This window comes from Clupea harengus, chromosome 13 (genome assembly GCF_900700415.2).
Source record: "Clupea harengus chromosome 13, Ch_v2.0.2, whole genome shotgun sequence".
In the NCBI taxonomy this organism is placed as follows: Eukaryota; Metazoa; Chordata; class Actinopteri; order Clupeiformes; family Clupeidae; genus Clupea; species Clupea harengus.
In genome coordinates, this window is record NC_045164.1 from 14,800,851 (window position 1) to 14,825,755 (window position 24,905).

The following is a 24,905-nucleotide window of genomic DNA, read 5'->3' on the forward strand; positions in this document are numbered from 1 at the left end:
AAGATAATGTATTTCAGACAGAATAAGACATAATGACGACACAGCAATGGATCCTCCATCAGTTTATATAATGAGCATGACAACTGAAATCCTTTATATCTCTCTTCACTAGTGCTTTCATGTAGCTTAGTGACACTCCCTAAACATACTCATCGACAAATAGGCAAACATTGTGGTGATAACATGTAAACACTGTAAACAAATAAAATGACAAATTGAACCTCTAGAGTCAGACATTATTTTTCAGACCTCTGCAAAGATAACAACCCCTCTTGTTGTACGCTGGCTTTTTCAGTTCCTATTACTGTGCGGTAGAGGCCAGTGGTGTGAAACGTGTACTGCCCGGGGATGTGACAGAACCTGTCGGCTCCTCTTAAACATCCACTTACCCCCAAGTCTGCGAAGGGCCCATCATAGAGGGCCAGCTGCGCGACCCGACACCTGTCGCGGTTGGCCAGCGTCTGTGGTGTGCTGTAGCCGCCTCTCAGTGCGTTCTCCTCGGCCAGTAATGCCTCCAGCTCTGGCGTGGCTCCCCCCGTCACCAGTGTTCGAATAAGTGTCAGGATGTTGTCATTGAAGTACGTCTGGCAAAAGAAAGGGAGGTGCTTCCATAAGTAATAAATGATACCAGTAACAAGCCAAGATGGGAGATATGATAGGCATTCCTTGATTGTGTAATGCATACTCCAGTGCTACATTTGACCATGCCATTTTAATCAAAAGTCCTAAATAATGGGAGCCTCTGGTCTCATTTAATTTTGAGTGGTGTGCAGCAAGGCTCAATATTAGGTCCAGTGTTGTTCTCTCACTACATAGTTACATCTTCCAGAGACAAAGCAATAAAATAAATCATTTGTGAAATATACATCTGTGAACCACTGAAAGTCATGTTCAATGATTTCATGATCTACCTCTCTTATACTCGGAATGATGTGAGAAGACACTTAAGACAAAGACCCGATGGTCAGGGTTTTTGACCACAATGACATTACGTTTAAAAAATAGCCATCTTTTAGTCTTTATGACCTCTTTCATATGGACCCCCATTTCCTTATGCTGATACACATGCAGATTCTGCAAACACTCCAATCTGCAGCACTTTGTGAATAGTAGGTCAAACAGTCTTTGGCCTGTCTCCAAAATAGTGTTGTGTCCTTGTGCAAAACACCTAGCAACATTTCAAAATACACTAAACACTGAAATATATAGCATCTGACAAAAATTCACACTTTCTTTCAACTAAAACTGCTGGTTTCAAAACAAGCTATATTTTGCAGTATTCTTTTAAACCAGACAAAAAAGATTTGATCATGAAGACTTATAACAAACTTTGCACATCCATGAAAAAAGGGGTCTTTATGTCACTACAAAGCTGCTTCCCCTAAATCCTTTGTTTAACATCCATTTTTTACCAGCCAGTACAATGTCTTACTTTATTTCCTTACTTCTCTGTATTACTTGTCTATTTTAGTGGATCATGTTGCTAGAAATTTATATAAATGAAATCATATAATTACATGATTTAACAAGATACTGTCAGTGATTTAAGATATTAAGCCTGAATAACTTTTTTTATTGCTATGAAAAGCTATAGCAGTTACATTAAATATGCCAGTTATAAAACACATAACTATTTGTTTATTCAGCATAAACAATTGGACGAAGTGACATTTCATATGTTGTAAAGGCAGAAACATCTGTGCAGCCACCACCACCCCTTAACAAAGGATGTTCATAAAGCTTTTAGCCCCTTGACGCCTTCCTTATACTCTTATGTCTTAGCGCTTGTATATCCTGTTGGCTCCATGTGTTTGGCTTGAAATGATCCATGTCTATAGGAACAATGTGGTGTTTATGAAGCGGTTCTATTCTGTCCATGCATCAGATAGAGCTCTTTTCTGTGGTGTACTGAGGGCCTGTCGGAGTGTCACTGCGAGGCTGAGTGCCAGAACATCTCTCTGGGCTTCTGACAGCTGCATTGAGCGGGATGATGGATGAGAGCTGTCTATTAGGCGGCTTCACCTCTGTCCAGAGCGAAACGCACTTGAAGGATGCTTTGTTCTAACTTCACTCAAACTGAGAGCTCCTGGAATTAAGCCATCATATGGGTGAGGGGGATACAGAGTGGTCAGAGAAAGAGAGAGAGTGAGAATGAAAGAGATAAAGAGAGAGAGAGAGAGAGAGATAGAGAGAAATGAAAGAGAGAGAGAGAAAAAAATCCTTCTTTACCTTTTTTAAAGGAAGATGACATTGTTTAGAGATTAAAGCTTTTGGACCTTATGGCTCACCTAAGTATGTCATGTGTGTCGATGGGAAGTTTGGGTGCTTTACCTTGTTAAGAGATCTAATAAGCCTTTTGAAAGTTCATTCCCTGACAAGTTCTATGAGAATCCATGGCAACAACTTTCCTTTTGATGCCACCGAGGATGACAGTGCTGTCTGATGAGTCTGGCATTTCATTTACTAACTTCAGCCTACCAGTAATGCTTGGATTCTACATCTGAGTGCCTGATTCCATTTCTTTAAGTTTTACAGATCTTATATGACATATTGGAGTTGCCATTAAAGCACACCTTCAAGACTTTCTACCACACATCTTGTGAGCATGAAACTATCGTCTCTACCCTAACCCTAGGTATCAAAAAGGTGTGTCGTTATTGTGGTGGGGAAAAAAGGGAGGGATAAATCACATATTAACGAAAGCAGTCATCATAGAACTGCTTTCTGTCTCTGTGTCAATAAAACCTCTGGATCAAAAAAAAAATTGGAAACATTTTGTCTGAGCTAAATATCTGATTTTAGTTCAATAAATGATGTTTGTGAGACAACTGTGTAAGAATAATAATTCAGAACAAACGCAAACAGAGCAGACTGTATATTCATTGAAAAGATGTTCTGTGGCTTTTTCTAACATTAATTGAACTCCACAGACATGCCCTCCTGTACATGCCCTCCTGTACATGCCCTCCTGTACATGCCCTCTCCTACATGCCCCTATACATGAAGTGTGTGTAACACTCACTGCGCTCATGAGGGAGTCGAGCACGCTGACGGCGAACGCGGTCCCACAAGCGAAGGGCTGGGTGAGGTACAGCTCTGTGTCCGGGTCGTCGTCGTCATCTTGGTCCAGGAACTGAACGTTGGAGTCGTTGACTGGAGCACAGACACATACAGTCAGATCACACGTATAGGTAACACACAACCCCCCTAGCTGTCACGCCCAGCGAGAGACTCCCTCCACACAGTCAGCCACAGTCTCACTGGAGGTTAGGCTCTCTACCGCACGTCCTGTGAGCATGAACCCATCACAGGAGATCACATGATCATATGGTGCTATAGCAGTCTGCAGTGAGCAAGTCTCTCGCCGTGGTGTTTACAAGGGCTTGGTAGCGGAAGAGGGAGAAAATAGTGGACTGGACACACACATACAAATAGAACACAAATGAAACTTAGCAAATTATGAAATGAGTTCAAATGTTGTAATTAATATAAATCTGCATACTGGGATGAAAAAAGAAGAAATAAAAACATAACACATGCATAGCATGCCCTTTAACTTCTTCAATCCTGAATATCTATCTAAAAATGATATACATACAAGCATATGCACCTGTATACACGTGCATATACAGAATGTACACTGATAAAAAAATGCTTATTCAGTATAGTTCTGTGCACACTGGATTTTATACAGTAAGAGCTTAGGGTTATTAATAACAGTGCGTTGAATTAGCACATACAAAGGATATTTTTACAGTATGCTTTTTGGCATACTTCCCACCTTAGTATGAAACAGAAAACATTTTCTGATTCAAAAAGAAGAAAGAAATCCATTATTATGTCTCAAATGGACAAAGGAGAAGAGAATATGGACACAAAAACAAGCATTAATGACCACTGTAAGCCAAAAATAAAAGAAATACCCTTAAGGAGAGATTTTACTCGCAAAACATTTTGTCTTCCATTTCAAAGGTTATCTCCTCTTGTTTTAGTGGACAGTGCTTAGAGAGTGCCCTGAAAACCATAGTCTATCTGAACAGCACTTCACACACACACACAGCGACAGCCTTGTGTCAAGTCTTTGTTTCAGCCCCCTCTCAAAGATGTATGCTTCAGAGATTAGGGCTAGCTGAGTGAAAAAATAAATAAAATAAATAAATAAACAGCTTAAAGGAAAGTTTGATCTTGAGGGTCTTTTTTTCAAATTTGATTTCTTCCCAGACTTCCTGTGAGCGATGGAAAAAGACATGTCAGTCATACAGACAACAGGCTGATGAAAAAGAGCCCGGGCCAAAGACTGTGAACTGTGGGGAGATGCCGTGGAAACTGCCACAAGGACAGACTAGAGCGTGATCAAAGGCCTAGCGATGCTCGGAGAAAAGAGGAGGGAAAAAAATCATTAAAAAAAAGAAGGCCAAAAACAAGACAGTCAATTTCAACCAGAACCGAGAATAAAAAAAAAAAATGTGTTCAAAGTGATGCCATGGGAACAGGCCTCTACAGCAGCCGGATAAATCAAGACGAGCTGATGAAGAAGAAGAAGGAGGAGGACGAGAAAACATCACTGTGGCGAAAAAAAGGAGGACAAAGGCACAGCTTACCCAGTTCAGTTATCATTTGGATGTTGGATCCAGTGTTTTTTTCCTGACTGAATGCAACCAAAGGCTGTAGTGTGCCAGGCTTAGCTAATGGCCATAAAACAGTGCGGGAGGGAAGGGGAGGGTGAGATAGTGGCTGAAAAGCACATGTGAAAGAGCGCTATGTCAACGCAAGGATTATAAATCAGAAGGTACAGTATCTCCTTTCTGAGCGCTCCGCCATATGGCAGGGTGAGCCGAGGAGGGAGCCAGCTCTGACGGCGGAGGACGCTTCCCCCTCCATCACACTTGATAGGGATTTCACAGGTTTGGCCCGAGACACCACCGCGAGAAACTCTCCAGGACAGATCTGAACCTGCACATTGAGAATCACCTCTTTAAAATGGATCCCTCCCTGTGCCAGTGCTGGCTCTGCAGGAAACCCGGGCTGACTACAGCTGCCACAGGCCCACGGAGTGGAAGACAAAGAGACTAGGAGGTGAGGGCCCAGAGTGCATCTCTGCCGGGGAGAGGGCTGGGCCAGTAATGCCTGATAGTGCACCCATCTCCGGGGCCTCGTCTGCGGAAGCTCTTCCGGTCCACTGCCTCCTGAATGGGTCAGTGGAGACCGAGAGTGGTCGGTCTCTGGTGTTTTTGAGTGCCCTCTGAGATCTGAAACTTTCATGAGTCCGTATGCCATTGGGAATACACAGTCATTGTTATTAATACATGGACCCCCCTTCTTCTGTCTGCCTGACGTGTCTTACTTTAAAACACAGGGCCACTGTCAACCAGCCAGTGAGATTTTTCTATTCAGAAACAGACTTTATGGTCCAGAATAATAGATACAATAACTAAACTAAACTTCATTCCTTTGAACATTTTTGATAAACGACTGAGTTTTAACTTGGCCGAGGCGCCATGGCACATTTGAAAGCAGTGTTTGTGAGCATGTCTTACCTAGTTCGGTGATGATGGGGATGTGCAGTCCAGTTGTGACGGACGCTTGCCGAACTAAGCCATGTACTGGACTGTTGTCTGGGGATGACCTGTCCATTCCAGGAGGCGTGAAACCTTCGAATAGACCACAGGAGAAACAGTCAGTTACCAATGTGCATTGCCATGATACATCCATATGCTATCATTTATAGTCATTCGTCTATAATAGATATTTGTCACTGTCAGGAACAGTATGTATTTGATGTGAAAATAGGATCTTCTGTCACGAAAGGGAAGGCTGAAATGGCTCAGACAGCAGCCTAAAACCTGCAGTACAGATGCTCCCCTTGTAGGGGTCAGCTGAGACACATTTAGCATTTTGCCGCCCTCCATCAACCATGCGGGTATAAATTTTATATGTTGTTCATTTTGTTACCATAAAATTGGTGAAGTGGATCCTGAAAACCCTTTTATCGGAAATAGCGCGATTCTGCACCATGAAATACAAGTGCTGGTGACAGGTCGTATGAATTCACATGACTTGACATTTTTGCATTTCCTCAAGCTGACAAGTAAACACCTTAAATCAGTAATGCTATATGCATAATGCATTGCTTGTGTTTTGACATCCATCACTTAGTGCTGACTAAAGAAAAAATACCAGCGTATAGTTTCTCTGTGACAAACATAATGCCAGGAATATATTCAGGTCACAAAGTTTTTAAAAGGATTGCAAATTCCATACGTGGGGGGGCGGGGGATGCCATTTTCCTGCCAAGACATTGAAGAGACCTGGGCAGAAAGTGCTAGAAGAGCTCAGCGGAACAGAGGGAGACGACACACACGCCGCACTACGCTCCAGAATCCCAATGTGAATGGAGTCACCCAACCTCGGGTTGCTCCAGTGATTAAAACTTGTGATGGTAAGGAGGGTGACAATTGCAGGCAGCCACAGGCTTAGCGCCCTGATGGTACATGTATCATTTTGTTAATGTCCATAAAATATGACATTTATTTCTCCAGAGGGTGACAGCCAGTTCTAAACAGCCCCGCTTGAATGTTTCAGTTTTACTACATCACAGTAAAGAGGAGCCCCAGCACGGCTTAGCTCCGGTGCTGAAAGCAAATGCAAATACCAGAGGCAGATATCTGAAAATGAGCTGAGCTCCACAGAGGGAACACGCTGCACACCTTGTCCGTGTTGAGTCTCAGGCTGAGTCTCGGGAGACACTAGATCGTACTACTGGGGATCAACCAGAGGTCATAAGGAGCCACTGGAAATGTCTACATAACCGCTTAAAAAAAAAAAGAGAATACAACTGTTAACTGATATAACCAAAAAATGGGGTTTCACAAATGGTTGGAATGCCTTAACTTGTCTATTGTGAATTTTGAATGAAGTTGGCAACCCCTCAATATAATAAAAATAGCAATACTACTACTACCATTACTACTACTACTACTACTACTACTACTACTACTAATAATAATAATAATAATAATAAGTGGCAATTTATGAGAGACTCCTGAGATAATCAAACATTTTTAAAAGTAACTTGACCACACTAATTCCTATACTGCCTATGGGAACTATATAGTAAACTATACTTCAGTGACATATGGTGCCCTTATCAAAGCCCCCCAGGCACTCAGCAGCTGAGCCCTTGTCTGTGCCGGAGTTGAGTGATACTTGGCCCTTTATTTATTTATTCATTTGCACCTTCATGTTCATCATCGTCTGAACCGTAGACACGGCAGGGAGGCTGCCCAAAATGAGAGCCTATATATAGATATGCTTCAACTCAATGCAGAACTAAATAAGAACCTATATATAGATGTGCTTGACCTCAATGGAGAATTCAGCTCTTGCACATATGATGCTTCTCAACATAATTGTTTAGCAATCAGATTAGTGTGTACTACATAAATGGCAATATCTAATTCCATTTTTTTTCCAGGCACTTGTCTTCTTCACAGGCTGTCATTTCAAACTTTGAGAAGACGGTGTTCAGTAATCACTGGCATCTCAGTGGCTGAGGGGCGAATGGGGAGGGACATGTGATTGGCATGATGAGCGGCGGCTGATTGAAGGAGCTGCTGATGTGCTGTGTCTGATAATGATGATAAATCCTGATGGGTACAGGACGGCGTGCGTATTTATCTGAGCGCATAAACAATCTGTTGGGCTCAATCAGTCTGAGAGCCGCTCTGTTGCTCCACACGCTAATGGCCTGGAACAATGGGGCTGAAAGGGACTCGGGACTGGCTGCTGTTTGGGATGTCTTGCAGCATTGCATTACACCACCAGCAGACACTAATAGCAATGTTTTGAAGTATGCACACTTAAGCAACATACAGGGAAAGTAATTCAGGTAAATAATTGAATTAAAATGTGTCTTCAATAATTGCTTTGATTTTACCTGAACAACCTCCCAATTAGTAACACAGGTGGATCACATTTGTTTGCAAACATCCAGCATTTTAATAAGCAAGATTTCAATGCTTGGTCCTTTTAAACTAAAAAGGCAGACAGTGAGGGTTATTCCACCTGCCAGCCCCTGTCGCCTGCAGGCAGCGCAGTGTGGCACCATAGACTTGTCCATACCTTGGGAATTAGCCTGTAACACCCCAATACTGTCGTCAAACTGCATAGACTTGATGTTGAGTGACGCCAAGATGCATTCTTTGTCCTGCAGTGAAGCATCGTCAATATTGTTCTGATTGGCTGACAGGATAACGCACATGTCACAGAGGTTGATGTTGACGGCCCTTAAATCAGCTCGACTTAATGGCGTACCCTTCGGCGGTCACGGAAAAAAGAGGGGGGGGGGAGAGAGAGAGAGAGAGAAAAACAAATTAAAGCCTGAACAGCGGGGGGCTCTGGGAAATTAGTTAACAAGTATACTATTTTTTCAAGGCGGTGACATTCAAGTGATCTAACTATGCACTGGGGAGAGGGGAGATGTGCGCTAATCTAAAGGGTAGCTGGCGCTGACGGCAGCGTTTTGACTGGGCTTTTTAATACGCACTCGAGCCAACACTAACAAGCACTAGGGCAGGCAGGCAGGCAGGCAGGCAGGCAACTGTGACAGCAGCAGTGAATAGAGAGCCCCATGCCCATTAGAGCCACTGTGACTGAGGGGCCTCCGTGGGAAGCGCACACAAAGCCTACACTCAGGGACATTGGGGCTCCACATTCAAAGCCTACACTCAGGGACATTGGGGCTCCACATTCTTACAGCTCATATTTTTCCTTTCAATTTTAAAGATGTGGGTTTCAGTAACATTTCAAGTGGTGTGAAATATCTTGGTGCCCAGTGAAGTCACCTAGCAATAACTGCATTTGTGGTTTACAAAGGCAGTACAATTTATATGATGATGCACATCTTCATACAAAAACACAGGCCACTTTATTCAACACTCTGAGCCTTACTCCCTTGAGTACTTGTGTGGTAAGTCTTCAACATCTTTCAAGCAGTGTGCAGACAGACAGCTAGATCAACACGTGATGCTGTACTTCACTTACTAGCTTTAGCAGTTAGCTTTAACTGTTAGCTAAAACAGTGTGGGAAATTGGCATATATTTTTAGGCATGCAGCAACAATAAAATGTCTTGAAATGTTCTGGTCCTGACACATGCCAGGGGTACTCACAGGCAGGATGGACACCTTGGGGAAGTTGTGTAAGGTCTCCCACTCTCTTCTCAGATATTCCAAGGAGCCAACGAACACTATAGGCTTCAGTTCATGAAAATGGAAGTTGCTTGCTCTTAAAGGCATCACCAAGTTTCGCAGCCCCACTAAAGCGGACGTGACATCTCCAAATATACAGACCACTACATGTCCGCTCAGTACCGTCATGGACGCCTCGCTCCGCGTCTGCGGAGAGAAGGAATAAAAGAGGACAATCAGAGAGATGACTGACTAAAGACATCCAGTGGCCACCGTCTGTCCCCATCTAGGACGAAGAGGATAACATTAAAACATACCGCACACACACACATCTGGACACAACAACATAGAAAGACAGGAAGCAGCAACCTGTGATTTAGTCCGATCACTACTTGAAATATGAAACTTGATTATGAATCACTTGATATTTGTATACTTTTTTATAAGAAGAAAGGTGAAGGAATTCAAATATCAGTTTCGCGTGTCACACTTCATATTTCAACATAGCCTCTAAAGCACCCTCTAGCTTGCTGAAGTAAAACTGAGAACTCACCTTCGTACAACAGAGAGGCAGAGAGAAAAATTCAAATATGGCATTAGCATATAGCATTAGAAACATTGCAGGCCAATCTTGCTCTGGAATGTGATGTGTATATCTTTGCAGAGAGAGACACTGCCTATGTTGTACAGGCTATCTCTCTGTCAGGGGTTGTCTACAGTGGTTGACTGAATGGGGGACGCCTGTTTTAGCTGGAGTACAAGCCCAAATAGCTGACCCCATTTGAAACATGATAAACCTGTGTCTTCATTCATGGCCTCTCTGAGACGCGGTGAGGAGGCAGGGGGAGAGATACTGATGTAAATGCACAAGAGTTATGGAGGCAGTGGGAAACTGAGCCTGGCATTCATGTGAGTGATAAGGCCGGGTCTGGCTGGCCCGTGTGTGTGTGTGTGTGTGTGTGTGCGCCAGGTTTGGCTGATGGTGATGCCTATCTGCCCCGAACACAGTGTGCCCAGGGCCCGCGTGATATACCCACCAGGATGACCTTCTCAATTTCTTTAGATGGGCACCAGTGAAACATCCCCGTGGAGTCGTATCTCTTCACGTTAACGTCCATGTTCTCGATCTGCTCGTTTCCTGGAACCAGGAGTGGGTCATGCCTATCCAGGCCAGACATGAAGGAGAGAGGAAGAGACGAAAAGAAAAGGAGAAGAAAACCCTGTGAGTTCCCCATCTGACACTGTTTATGGCATGACTGATGTTTCTAGACCGCTATTGTCAAAGCGTTTGACCTCAATTTGCAAACAATGTTGCACTTGCCTGTGAAAGGCGACACACGCATGGAGAGACAGAGTGGATAACACCTCAAGATTGTTACATTTGTGAAGGAGGGGGGAAAAAAAGAAAAGCAAACTTCAACACATCTTGCTTTTCCCCCTGTGCCATCCGATGGCTCTAATGACACCCGTGCCGTGTGAGAGGAGACAGGAGAGACGTCCACGTCCGAGCCCATATTATCAGTCCCCATCACGCCCGCTCACTCTGGGCTAAAGGGCCTCCATCAAACCTTCTCAGCTGCCACCACTGCACACTCATCAAAGTGGAGATTCTGGCTGACAAACACTGAAGTGTGCATACGAGAGCACTGGTGTGTGTGTGTGTGTGTGTGTGTGTGTGTGTGTGTGTGTGTGGGGGGGGGGGGGGTGGAAATGGAGTGGCAGTGGCATGGCAACTGAGTGGCACGAGAGCAGGAGGGGACAATTACCAGGGCTTTTACCCCGCGCTGCTCCTGACGTGAGCCTTCGCCACAGTAAAAAGGCTTTAACAGGCCCACACTTTAAATATTTCAGGCGTTTGCCCAATCACATTTTGCTCTCCCAACTGAAGGACATTAATGTTTCAGCAGAGTGTCACCAGCCAGCAGGCTAATCCATACGAGCAGCCCGGGCAGGCCAGTCTTATCCGCTGCCACGCTGACCATGAAAAGGGCTGCTGCCGCTTGGCTAACGCCGCAGCTGCTGCGCTAGCAGTCATTCCAGGAGACATGATCTCTGAGCTGCGCTGAAAGCCCTGCTAAGGACTCTACGCCTCAGCCTCAGCCTCAGCCTCAGCCTCAGCCTGGGCAGCATGCCGTGTGTTCTGTGCCCTCGCGGAGTGGAGAGGAGACAGGGTGGAGAGCGGCCGCCGGGCGCATAATGGAATGGCTTGTTATAACAAGTGCTGGGATATACGGTGCGTGGAGGGTGGCAGGGATGAGTTGTGTAACTTCACAGTGCAGAACTGGGCTTATCATCTTTTAGCAATGGGATTATTGTTCTCTGTTGGAATGAACCTGACGTGGAAGAAAACCTGAAAAAAAAATGCCAAATAAATACAGCAACAACAATAAAAATAATCAAACAACAACCACAAAAAGATAACAATAATAATAGAACATTTTAAGACCACCATCTATATATATAGGCGTCCACTGTCGGAGACAACTCTACAATGTGTTTTTTGGTATGCATTATGTCGACCAAAAAGCCACCACTATGGGAGCCCAGATCAGGTCAGAAAAGCAGCCTTTGAGCTAATAGCCTGAGGCTGAACTCCAAAGGGCCTTCACTGGGACGGAGCTGCAGGGACACGTCCCCTTTCCTTCATGTCCGATCTCTAACCCAGGATCTAAAAGCTACTGCCCACATCACCCCCTGTCTATGATCAAAGTATACAGCTCCACAAAACAACTTATTACAAAATACAAGTTATTTTCATATTTGTTTCATAAAATATGTGAAAAGGAAGGGTTTTTCTTATATGCTTCCACAAAATTAAATTTAATAATAATACAAACAAAACCTCACAATCATTTATATCAAACAGAAAAGAGCATTTACTAAATTACCCAGCCAGAATTTGCAACTGTAATTAATGTCTCATTTATGTTTTCACAGAATTGTGCATATGTTAATTTTATGCATACAAAATAAAGCAAAGGATATAAAAATGTAATGCTTGTCATGCCATGTTTTATTACATGCTGTGATTAATATTACAGCAAATTAGCTTTTTCAATTGCCCTGCATTCCCAAATAATTATGACCCTAATGAATGATGGAACTTAGAATAATGTTTATCTGAGTAGAGTTTAACACCCCGAGAATGTCATTTACACAAACAATAATTACTTTATTTTGTGGAGCATATACTGCACTAGTATAATTTGACACTAGTATTAAATTAGACAATGACCAAGATCATTAAAACACTCACAAAAAATGTTCCCTCCATACATACAACACAGTGAGAAATAAATGTAAAAGGGACTGTTGTTGAGACGTGCTTCAGGCTCAGCCTCTCTCTCTCTCCTGTCATTATGCATCACACTTGCATTTGATAGCAGAAATATCACGTCAAAAAAGTGTCAATAACATGCTCCGTGTGCACAGCTGAAATCAGGTGCTAATAACAGTGGAAGCGTTTAGTGCTTTTACACCCCGTCTGAATATTTCATTATCCTCCGCATGTCTCACCACTCACTCTACGGACCCCTGTCACTTCAATCTCCCCGCACCGCCGTGACTGGCGCGATGCGACGCCACGCGCACCTCTGCCAGGATAGCTATCTTTCACAGACTGTCATCCGCCACTGCCAGTCAGCCAAACCCAGCGACGGCGGGGGTAGCGCACATGACATTCCAGGCCTGCGCCGAGTGTGCACGGCGCCGGCAAATGCATTGTGACTCCCCGCAATTAGACGTGTCTCGTGACCCATCAAAGGAGACACTGATGTAAATTTCACACGCGAGGGGTGGGGGGTTGGGGGCGGAGGTGCTGGACGAACACTCGTTAGCACAATGACACGTTTGATTGGCGACTGGGAGATGGCTTTATTTATGTGACAGACAGTAGTTCTGTCACCTATTGATTACACAGTGTTTACGCTCTTTAGCGCTTCAACTCATTTTCTTTGTAAAACTAAATGACGAAATGACTAAAACTAAATGGCACTGCTTTCCTATGATAATATCCAATGGAAAAAAAAAAATATGTAACACAAAAAAGGCCTAAAAAAAATCTTGAAAAATGTCCAAATCTTATTTGCCACAATGTCCCCCAATGTATCCAGAATAAAACAAACGATCAGTAATTGCTTTGGCCTACATGCACATCCAGAGAGGCTAGAGAGGTTGCTAAAATGAGAGCAGAAATGCACCCTTTAAGTTGGGCTGGCTGTTCTTCAAACAGTGCTTAGCTATTCCACTGTATGAGTGTGCCGTGGTGAGCTGTAGATGCGCACGCTCCCCCCATCCCTCTTCTGCAGGCTATGAAAGCAGCCCTCTCGCTTTGAACATTTTCCCCATCATGCAAACTGACAAAGGCATGCTTTTCAAAAACCCACAGCCAATCTGTTGATCATTATTTATTTACAAAGGCCTGGAGGCACTGAGTCCTGTAAAACCCATACTTGATATGGTATACTCTGGTGTCTCCCCTCCCCCTTCCTCCTTGCTTGTAGAATAAAGTCTCCCTAAGGCTACCTCAAACAATCACTTTTCATTGCACATAAAATGCACCTTTTAAAGCGCAAGTATTTAATGTATGGGATAATATATTGACAGGGAGGTCAACAGTGTTGAAGTCCGCGGGTCTGTGTCTGGTAATTTGACGTTGGGCTGAGGGCTACGACTTGAAACAGCCTACACCTAGAACAGAGGACCTGTCATCTCAGTACCCAGGAGCCAGCAGAATACAGAAGCCCCCTTAAGCAGAGAAAACTTTGACACCGCTTTGAAGCGTTTCAAAACAGTGTAAATAACTCCCAAGAATTATTATCACTCGCAGATCAAAGACGAGATGCATACATTACACGGCAAACGGAGACCTTCTAACTCCGCACCAAAAAAATGTTTTGTGCTTTAAGTTGAGAAGTGAAAACTAAACATCCTTCTAAACAACCACATCGCTGGCAGTGTGCCAGTTTTTTTATTTTTTTCCTGCTCTCTCAAACAGTTTTCTCCTCATAACCAGGGGCATTTTGAGCAGTCCTCTCTTGCAAACAAGACAGAAGGGTATGAACCTCTGCGCTGATAACTCTGGGCAGAGGGGTGTTGGAGGAGAGGAGATTTAATTGCCTGTTTTTGGTGAGAGTGGTGGGGCACTGGGCATGATCAGTGGGCAACCGAGGGGATGTGTTTACAGCTGCCTCTGCTCAACACCCGCGGGGCGAACATGGCTACGGGACTTAGATGGACCATAATCTAGCTTTGTGGTTTTCCCCCAACAAACACAGCAGACAGCACAATGTAAAACGGTTTCTTCAGTTTCAAACAAAATATATACAAAACTGAAAGATACACTAAGTATCCTTGACCTAGTATTGTAACTTGTATTATGTTGGCTTGGACACTTTAGTTTTTCAAGGTCTGAATTAGTTTGAGGAGTTTAAGTAACCGTCAGACTACAGCACAACACGTGCCATTAATTTAAAATCAACTAGTTCACCATTCAGCATCATATCCCATCCGTCCACCGCTTCACTTGGTGATTGATGATCACTTGGTGATTACCATAAATTATTTCACATATAACTGGTAACTCATCCTCCAAAGTACAAGTGTCAGGAAATGAGAATTAAGATGAAGAGGAGGAAGAGGATCTGTGAGGAGTGCCTGTGCCACGCCGATCATGAGCACCCCTCTTTACGCTCTCCCGCCCGCCCGCCCGCCCCCGCCCGTCTGTCTGCCACGGCCCACTCCTGCTCTGCATCTTTTAAAGCAGCAGAGACTCTCTCTCTCTCTCTCCTGACAACATGGACGGACCGTGAGCCCTTTTATCAGTCAAAATCAATTAACAGCATTGTAATTCCACAGGACAAGATAAAAGGAAGGTAATATTTGAATTCATTTTTGATTGTGATGATCCGTCTCACATATGGCCTTAAGTAGCGGGACCACTGCACGCAGGGGCTCCAACAATAGATGAATGGCCCAGGGCAAAGTAACCACCCGGCGCCTCTGATTGGCTGATGCTGTCATTAGTGCCACCGCTGTTTAAGAAGTACATGTGGACAAGACTGGGGGGTGCTGAGGGGGGGGGAGGGGGGAGAGGATTGGGGGGAGGGGGGTGGGGGGGGGGTGACAGCTGAGACTTTAAAGCGCAAGTATTTTTCAAACAGCTTTTCATAGCCTCTTTCATGACAGAAATATTTCAGCTCTATCATTAACGGCTGACAGGCTGACAGCCTTAAAGGGCTCTTCTCCACACTCTCACTTTCTCTCTCTCACTCTCTCTCTCTCTCTCTCACTCTCTCTCTCTCTCCACCACCCCCCTTCCCCATCTCCCCTCCAACCCCACCATCCTATCATCATACCCTTGTCTCTCTCTCTCTTTCTCACTCACACAGACACACACACACACACACACACACACACACACATATACACTTTCACTCTTACTTTCCTTTTGAAGGCTGGAGGGAGCGTCTGAAAAATCAATGTCTTACCTCATCATTTTGGGCGAGCAGCTGGGTGAATTTCGCATGCCTCCGTTGCGCTGCTTCTTTTTGGGCGACAGCGTTGACGGGTGCTCATCTTCGACTGCAAACACATGCAAAGAGTGTCAGTGCATGGACAGCTGGGATTGTAATGTGGGGCAGGAGATGACATATTAAAGAACACAAAAGCCAACACTCAATCAGTCATTGCAAAAAAAAAAAAAAACTCAAATCAAAAACAAATCAAAAGCTCAGAGAAGACCTCCAAATATAGAAAGAGAACACTGTTAGTAGGGACTGATACTTTTCAAGAGGACAGATAACCCCAAACAAAGGACACTTGTTAAGTACAGACAGAAGAACCCCAGCATTTGAACCTGAAACTTTTTTTTTTGGTTTTCGCATTTCACTGTTCGACTCGAATCTCTGTCCATCCGTCTAATTCAGTGCGAGGGGACCTATCACAGGAAGCTCGTGTCACTCTATCCATGCTTTCGGGTATCTTCAAGAGTCATCTACAAAAGGCAGGCTGTCATTACCGTTGGGAGATGGGCTGCTGCCATGAGAGACAAAAAGACCATGAGTGTAATCATTCACTGTATGTGCTCAACAAGAGGCCCTGGAGCGAGCGAGCGAGCGAGCGCCATCTTCCAGCCCTGCTCTATTGGATGAGTGTGGGCTTATCTAAAAGTCTATCTGTGTGCCAGAAGCACTCTTAGCCCTGCGGGCAGGCAAGCAGACCGGGAGGGGAGGGGTGGGGTGGGGTGCATCTCATGCCGCAAAGAACACTCCAGAAGGGAAATGACTGAGATGGCCCTGAATATCCCAGGCAACCGCGCCAGTAAACACCAGCGTCAGATACAAGTGGTGTGGATGAAGGTTAATATCCACTCTTGGAATCTCTGGGGGAGCTGGGGCGCCGTGAGTAACAATGTGCTACTCTTGTGGAGAGCCAAACCACACTAAAGCTCCAAAGGATGTCAAATTCATTTGCGTGTCGAAAAGAATATTTTTCCATTACTTTTTGAAAAATGTGTTTTTAACCAAATCAACTATTGTTTTTTTTCCCTCCCTAGATTCGTAACAACATGATTAGAAAAAATATATACTTACAAATATATATATATATATTTTTTTTCCTGCATAGCCTTTTAGAAGCAGAACTATTACTGGGATAAGCCCTCGCATAGATCAATGAGCCTGAAGTCTGAACGAGCCAGGACCCTCCTCAAAGCTTACACGCGTCAAGGGCCCTCGTACACACACTGAGCCCAGTTACACACAAAGCACACTGACACCGCAAACTCACATTAGTGCTTTCAGTTAGAACTCACCACTACGGCACATACAGAAATATTAGTGCAAATCGATGTGTGCTGCAAGTGGCCATTCCACACTAACAAGCCAGGCCTGTTTTAACCTGTCATCTAATTGCACAAAAAACCCACTTGAGAATGGCTTGCTCTGAAATGCCATTCTCTGACATTCGGAGGCCAGTAATCAACTGTAAAATATCCTGATAAAATCAGATCCTCCCCCCGTAGCCCTCTCTGCTGGCGTGCTCTTTCAGCTCGAGCCGTACCCAGGCCATCTCCTGCCCTGGCTGCTTCCAGACGAGGTTAGTGTGATTTATGTACGGCAGCAGTGCCCTTCCTAGACTCTTAACAATAAAACAAGTTCTCCTCCAGCTCGGGGGAACTTCAGCGAGACTTTGATTGTTAGAAATGACATTACAGCACTTTTTACAACCCCAATCAAAGTGGGATCAGTCTAGCAAACTGGGGGCGTTCTTCCGTGCCACGGGGCACTAACCAAGCTCTTTTGTGCCAGTGGTCAAAACTGTTTTTGCAAGACATTGATTTCCACTGTCGCCACACACAGAGGAACCACTCCCTGGGTAAGGACACTGAAGTGGAACATTGGCTACTGCTGTTCGACGGATCTGTAACAACACACTCCTGTTGATAGAAGCTGGTAAGCTTAAGGCCTGTATTGAGGAGGGAGGAGGATCTGTCTGCTCCTGCATCGCTACGCCACTGACTTACAGACACACATCTTTGGACTCGGGCAGGGGGGGGGGGGGGGGGGGGGGGGGGGGGGGGGCTGTTAGCATCGAGCTCCAGTGCATTGAGCATGCTGTGGCCACTCAAGGAGAGACATGCAGGTGTGTGAGTATTTGGGGGGGGGGGGGGGGGGTTGAGGGGTGAATCCATGTGTCTGACTGAGGGAAGTGTGTGTGTTTTGAGGGTGTAGGGGGGGGGAGGTAACCTACAAGGCCTGTGATTGCGCATGGAGGCCATGATGGGGTGATAGCGGTATTTCCCAGGCAGACTGCGGGCGCGGTTGAGGCCAGCTAGGCTGAGGCGATGCCTGGCAATCTCGGGTCCCGGAAGGAGGCTCCCTTTACGGTTATTAACGAGGGAGACGGCAGCGCTGCTGGGTGCCAAGCTGGACTTCAAACAGGGCGGGGCTTTGGGAAGCGCGTTGGCTACAGCCGTGCTGTTGGCCGTTTTAACCGAGCGGGTTTGAAAGGTGGGTCTAACTTCTTCCTTTACTGTCAAACAATGGAGAACGACAACAATGACAATATTGCCAACTTTTCACAGTGCAGTGAAATGCGTTTTTCAGACAGTCCAACACTGTAAGTGGTGAAGTGGTAAGTGGTAAAATTTAAGAATGAGTCAATAAAACACAAATGAATTAATTTGAAGGTTATTGTAAATATTACATCTGTAAACATGCCATGACCTTAGAGTAATAGTGAAACGAACTATAGCACTATTTAACCATGGACTGAATAAGAATCAAAGAATAAATATTTAACCCTGAAAATAAAAGTTAATGTGATGTTCACTGTCACTATGAGGCCACTTATTTCCCCTTCAATTGTGGGTTAAGGATTTGAGAGTCACGTAATTGTGCCATAAAAGCTGCCATCGCTTTTTTAAATAATTGACAAAGACACCTTGGTTTTATTAAACACCACTTAACCACTTGGCACACACTTTAAGTGAAATGTTCAATATGACATTTGGGTTTGCCGTCCCTAATAAACATGAATTAATTAAAAGCACTCTCTTTTTTCCTCCCCTCTCCCGACTCCATAATAGAACAAAGCCTATACGCAGGAGTGCTGGAACCAGTCAGAGGAGATCAACTCAAAGCACACTACTAAATCTATCTGGACAGCATTACATGGCAGCAGCTTTTTTTACTTGAGCTTTTTTGTAAACTCTGAAAGCTAGTAGCATTAACTGGCACCCCTCCCCCCACCCCCACAACATGGGATAAATTGCAATCACAGACGCTGGGTTTATAAAATGTAGAGTCTGTGAATATCTAGAGAGATATCAGCTGCCGAGGAGGACAAAGAAATCTATCCTCCCTGAGCACACTTCCTTATTTGAACTGCAACCAAATCCCCTCGGAGTAAATATCAAATGGCAATATAACATTTCTGACAACCTAAAGCTACCCGAAGAGTCCGGGCTCGGATTTAAAGACACCTGAAGTCTCCCTCGGCCTGATGGGTAATCGTGCGAGAGAGTGCCGAGTCCCACCAGTGCCCCTGAGATTCCGACCCTAATGGCATCTGCATGAGAGAGAGGCGGGGGCTTCACCAATATCTGCTCTAAGTGGAAAAACAGCTTCCGCCCGCTCGCCCAAACTAGCTCGGAGCGATAAATAGACGCTTATTTCGGCCGTCAGCTGCCGCATAGATTTAAAGGCCGCCACTGATAACTCCTGGATTCATCTGGCCCTTGTCAAACACGCGCAGCATTACTGTGAGGACATGCACCATGGCACTTTCACTGTGGATTTACAATGATCCAGACGGCAACTGTCCCTTCCTGAAATGCAAATCCCGAGCCCAGCTTTTGCAACTCTTATTGAGCCCCGTTGAAAAGAATCTCAAACTGCACAGATGAAAAAGGAAAACACCTAGAATTAAAGGACCCCTTCATGTAAAACCTATGTTGAGATCATTTTCTATTACTAAACCAGACAACTGTATCTTATTCCTAAAAATATCTATCTATATGTTATTCTTTAGCTTATATTATTATTATCATTATTATTATTATTATTATTATTATTAATATTATTATTATTATTATTATTTTACTCCATATAACAGACAATACTTCTTCAATCATGCATAGAATTCAAGCGCATATTCATTTGTTAAAAGTTTCTATCAAAACAGGACAAAACAATAAGGGACATTGAAACATAATTCATATATGAAACTTAAACTTACATAAAAGCATGTAGTACAGCATTGGAGATTACACTCTAGAGCTCGATTGCACAGGGAAACATTTACCTAAATTGATATCTGTTTTGAACCGAACACCGGCCTCTTTTTGACTTCCTGCTTTCTCTGGAGTTGTAGCGCCATCTGCTGCTAAAGGCAGCACAACACAAACACAATTGTCCTTGCTGAAAAGCTCAACATATGTACTTCTTATTCACGTCATGGCATTGGAGGCCCTTAAATCAACTCTTACAAAGACAGTATGCACTTGAGGAAGCATCTGGCTTTCATACAGTATAATCATACAAGTGCATGACCTTTTCTGTGTAGAGATTCTGGCTATAAGAGGAGAATGCCTGAGATTAAGATGACGTTGGAATAGTGCTGAAACACACTGTCATCAGGCCTCTTTACTAATACCCATCATTTACCCAGAGCTAGGCATGGTGGCAGCACTGTGGCATTACAGAGCGAGGACACACACACACACATACACACACACACACACACACACACACACACACATACACAGACACGCACGCACACACAGGTCACACGAGGAAGCCCATAACGTTACTGCATGAATAGGGCAGAAGCACAGTGGGGGAAAACAGAGGAACAGACTTACTTGATCTGACATATCCATTATATTTATATTTGGCTGAGGAGAGTGTAAAGACAAATGAGAGGTTACGGTGAGAAGGAAAAAAAGAGAGGAGAGAGAGATGATGAGAGACAACTGGACAACACACAATACACACACAAAACAGATGGAAACAGAAACACAATCATCTGTAGATAAAGGCACATGATGGCTGATGGTTGTTGAAAGGATGATGGCAAATGCATACAACATTGGAAGCAAATATAATGAGTTTGAGGATGGAGAGAGAGAGCGAGAAAGAAAAAAAAAGAGAGAGAGAGAGAGGGAGCGCTGAGGAGAGGATGGAGAGCCACGAGCTGGATTCATGAGGAGGATTCACGAGGAGGATTCATGACTGTAAATTGGGATGCAAATCCAGTGGCCTGTTGGGTTCCCACAGACGGGAGGGATAATTGCAGAACGTTCTTTTTCTTTTTTTCTTTTTTTGAAACATTTATTTACTCCATTTTGGGATTTTTAAAGATGACTTCAACGACTGTTGTTTAATGTCTCCGTCGTTTTGGAGAAACAGTAGAGGACCATCTATGTATGAGCATATCAATTCTACATGCTTGGGTTGTGTATGAAGCACAAAGCTCGTTTTGCAGTGATAGACACATCAACCGAGAGGATCCCATTGATGTATGCTAATGGGAAATAGCATATGGAATATTGCAATGTTTGCAATGGAAGTGTTCCATAAGTGAGCATCATGAAATGATTCAGAACGTAATATTCATTTCCAATTATGTGTAAAAGCACGACAGGTCTTTCATCTTAATGTTAAACCAAACAGGCTTTACATGATATCTGCATCTATATCCATATTCAAAGCACTAGCATCTGCCTCATCACGTTAATGCATGCATGACCATCTACAGCCTAAGGCCTGACTGAGGTTCAGAGTTCAGCTTGGTAGGAAGCCAAGGGTATTTAGGCATTTCTGGAATGTTCTAACATTGAAGCACTGAGCACAGGGTGAAGGAGGGAAGCCTGGAGAGCCCAGTCAGGGGGCGGCTATGGATCCCAGACCTCCCGCCTCTTCCTCAGCTCCTTCCTTCCTGGCGAGTGGAAAGGTCACGCCGTGCGCCCAGGGCAGGAGGCCTGACAGGGTGGCTCAGGCGGGCGGCCGCGGCCAGCGCTGGCATGTGTCGGGTGCAATCTGCCAGCGCGGGCCGGAGTGGGGCGCACTAGCTGGCTAGCATCTGTCCTGGCGAGTGGCAGGGGGCGAGGAGGGAGCGCGCGACTGCCTGGTGGAAAGGAACTGTCAGGCCGAGTTTGGTGACGGAGCCGCGGCACTGGGGAAATGAAAATGCAAACATAATTTCCGTGTCACCCTGCATAAGGCTCCCTGGTGCTGATGTCACCCCACAAGACGGGCGGTGCTTGGCCGGCCCTGCTGGCTCCGCCTCCGTCCTCCAGAACCCCCTGCAGCTGGGGGCGGAGCCGAGAGGGTTAGAGGGGTGGAGTGACCTCTTTCTTCCCAAGACCATCCACCTTGTCTCACAAAACAACCACAACAACAACAGCAGCAGTAACACCGCTCTGGCTTTGTGTGAAAGCCCCTGTCACTGCCAGGAGGAGAGCAGCCTTGAAACTAGCAGCCTTTAACTATCTTGTAGTCCCTTCCCTTGTAGTCCCCAGTGTTGTTAGGGGAATAGGGCACTTTGTGGGAGAAGTTACTGTGCATTAGAAAGACAACTTCAACAGAAACTGCCGGCAAGTCTCCTGAGTGTGCTTGCTAAGGCACAACAAACCCCTCCTTAATATTCCAGTGTATTAGCGAGCCTTAATAACTGAGGAGATAGCAGCATAGCTTCCTGCTCCTTGTCAAACACTCTTTGGGGGCTTTGGCATGGGCAACTGGGGTGGGGGTGGGGGTGGGGCGATGAGCAGTCTGCCTCCTGCACTCACACACCTCATTTTCATACTAATAATTCTCCGTCTGACTGTGGTGAGGCATCATTACACTCCGGGGGCTGAAGCCTGCACCGAATGAGAATCCAAACGCGCCCCAGCGCCAGCCAAGTGTGGGGTGGGGTGGGGTGGGGTGGGGGGTTTACCACTTGTCAGAAGACAGACTACCTTTACTGCCACGTGTTTAAAGCATTCCTCAGACTTACAACATCCCAGGGAGTAGTATTTATTTCAGCAATAACGGGGCATTATGTGGAGGCATAACTCTGAGGCACTGTGCCCTGGTTAGTAAATGTATCTGGTGATATATTCGGTATGAACCAAGGGTTTACTGTGCTCATCTCACCTCGCACAGAAGACCTTCATTTGCCCTAAACCATAAACACACGGCAAACAACTCCACTGTGTGTAAGGACATGACAAACGGCTATTAACTTATCAGCCAATGACTGAATTAATGCACTCATCCCTCTGTCTATGGACTTTTCATATAAAAAAAAGGTCCACAGATAAATATATAAAGAAAAGTCTTCATTACAAATTCCATTCTTCACAAAGGATAACATCACTCAGATGAAGATACTACATTAACGTCATAAAACACTGTGCTAGCCCTGAAAAACAACCAATGGGGGAAAGGATGGATGAACCCAACCCTCCAGAACTGTCTGATCTCGACTCACTTTCCTCGGGACAAAAAGGCAAAGGCCAAAGACAGCAAAAGACTTTTTGAAATCTGACTGGGAACCAGGAGACTGCTGGGATCAGTAACAACATAATGGCCCGTAATTGATATCAAGGGATGCCGGAGCCGACTGAAAATTGAGGATGCAAAGCTGCGCTCATCATAACATGTTTGACAATAATCTGGGCTGATCTGGCGAGCCGTCCTGAGAATGTTCTGGTGAGCGGTCGCACTAACCTGGACCCTGATTGCCACAGCCCGGCTCCTGCCAGCTCTAATTGACAGACACTTTAGTTTTTCACATCTGCTCAAAGTTAATGAGAGGGCCCATCTGAGCACTGTCCTCGGCACAGTTAACTGCTTCAGTCATTTGACCTCCACAGCCAACAGCCCGAATCACAGTGATCTCAATCGAGCGCCTGCCAAGGGATCTCTCCTTAACTTTCCGATTGAGCTAGACAGACCCACAGTGGTATACAAGGCATTAAATAAAGGACATTGACTTCCCCTCCCTCCTTCTGATTCGAACAGAAAATCATCGCATGGGATAGGTAGCAGACTGCTGGGAGAGGAGGGGAGAGAGAGAGGGAGAGAGAGAGAGGGAGAGAGAGAGAGAGAGAGAGAGAGAGAGAAAGAGAGAGAGAGAGTGTTCCCTCTGACTAAGCTGTATACTTCAATTCCAACCCATTCTGGACAGAGAAGTGATTTCCTCTCAGTCTGTGGAGAAGTAGAAGCTGAACTGGTGTGGTTATTAGAGCTGGCACTCCCCACAGCAGGTCACCATAGAGACCTGAGGGCCTACTGAGTCCTACTCTGTTCCTCATGGAAATATAAGACCATGTCTATGCGCGCCATTTTGGATTTCTAATTGATCACATCTTCAGGACACTATGCATTCTTCTATTCCTGTTTTTAAAAATAAAAAAAGCCAAATGCTAAAATAAGTTCTGCTAATATTTACAAAAAAAAAAATAATAAAAAAAAAAATATCCCTGTCCTCTGCAGATAATTACTTAAATATGCAACCCTGATATTCAATCCAATAAAAACAAAAAAGGATTGAATGCTTAAGGACCCCCACATACAGTTCCCCAGTCTCGACCAATACATCAGTAAGTGATGCTCTCCTGTGGTCAAACCCTTTTCCTGACCATCCTGTTGAAGCATTAGTAGATGCAGCAGAGGAAAATTAATTTTAGGGAAAAAAAGAGTAAAACAAAACATCATAATCAACCACATGCATGACGAGTAAAAAGCCAAACGATATTCCCTTTAACATAAAAAACATTTTTTTTTCTCCATTTAGCACACAGTAGTTACCTGGATAGAAACTCCATACTTATACTGTATACTGTATAAATACACAAACACCAAACACCAACTCTGGAAAACACCAGCACCACACAAGTGTCTTATTTACAGAGCATGCTGCGGCACACACCCAGAACCCAGAGAAGCAACACAACGCCACAACACTACCAACACTACACCTAGACTCCACCACACTCCATCAATAATAACCACCAAACCAAGAAAAGCACAGAAAAAAGGAAAAAAAGAACTACGGAAACAGAAAAAAGCCACGGGAGGACAAACTATGGAATTTACAACAAACAGAACACGGCACATGAGGACAACACAAACACACATACACACACAGACACAGACACACACACACTCACTCACACACACACACACATACACACACGTACACCACAGACATGGAGAAAAGCATG

General features: G+C 44.7%; 1 protein-coding gene across 20 annotated transcripts in view; it reads right to left on the reverse strand.

Annotated features, from left to right (window-relative positions):
• Nucleotides 1-24,905, reverse strand: part of kcnma1a (potassium large conductance calcium-activated channel, subfamily M, alpha member 1a) — a 142,288-nt gene that overhangs the window by 4,146 nt on the left and 113,237 nt on the right. For 11 of the 20 annotated variants that reach the window (XM_031578818.2, XM_012838319.3, XM_031578817.2 and 8 more), the window contains 7 exons: nucleotides 15,676-15,769; nucleotides 10,225-10,348; nucleotides 9,170-9,394; nucleotides 8,122-8,314; nucleotides 5,538-5,651; nucleotides 3,023-3,153; nucleotides 390-584 (listed from right to left, as the gene is read on the reverse strand). In XM_031578818.2, the coding sequence (XP_031434678.1) occupies nucleotides 390-584; nucleotides 3,023-3,153; nucleotides 5,538-5,651; nucleotides 8,122-8,314; nucleotides 9,170-9,394; nucleotides 10,225-10,348; nucleotides 15,676-15,769 (1,076 nt within the window). Of the gene's footprint in view, nucleotides 1-389; nucleotides 585-3,022; nucleotides 3,154-5,537; nucleotides 5,652-8,121; nucleotides 8,315-9,169; nucleotides 9,395-10,224; nucleotides 10,349-15,675; nucleotides 15,770-19,993; nucleotides 20,075-20,552; nucleotides 20,586-24,905 lie in introns of all 20 variants that reach the window. The other 9 variants (XM_031578810.2, XM_031578809.2, XM_031578812.2 and 6 more) reach the window with 5 other exon arrangements.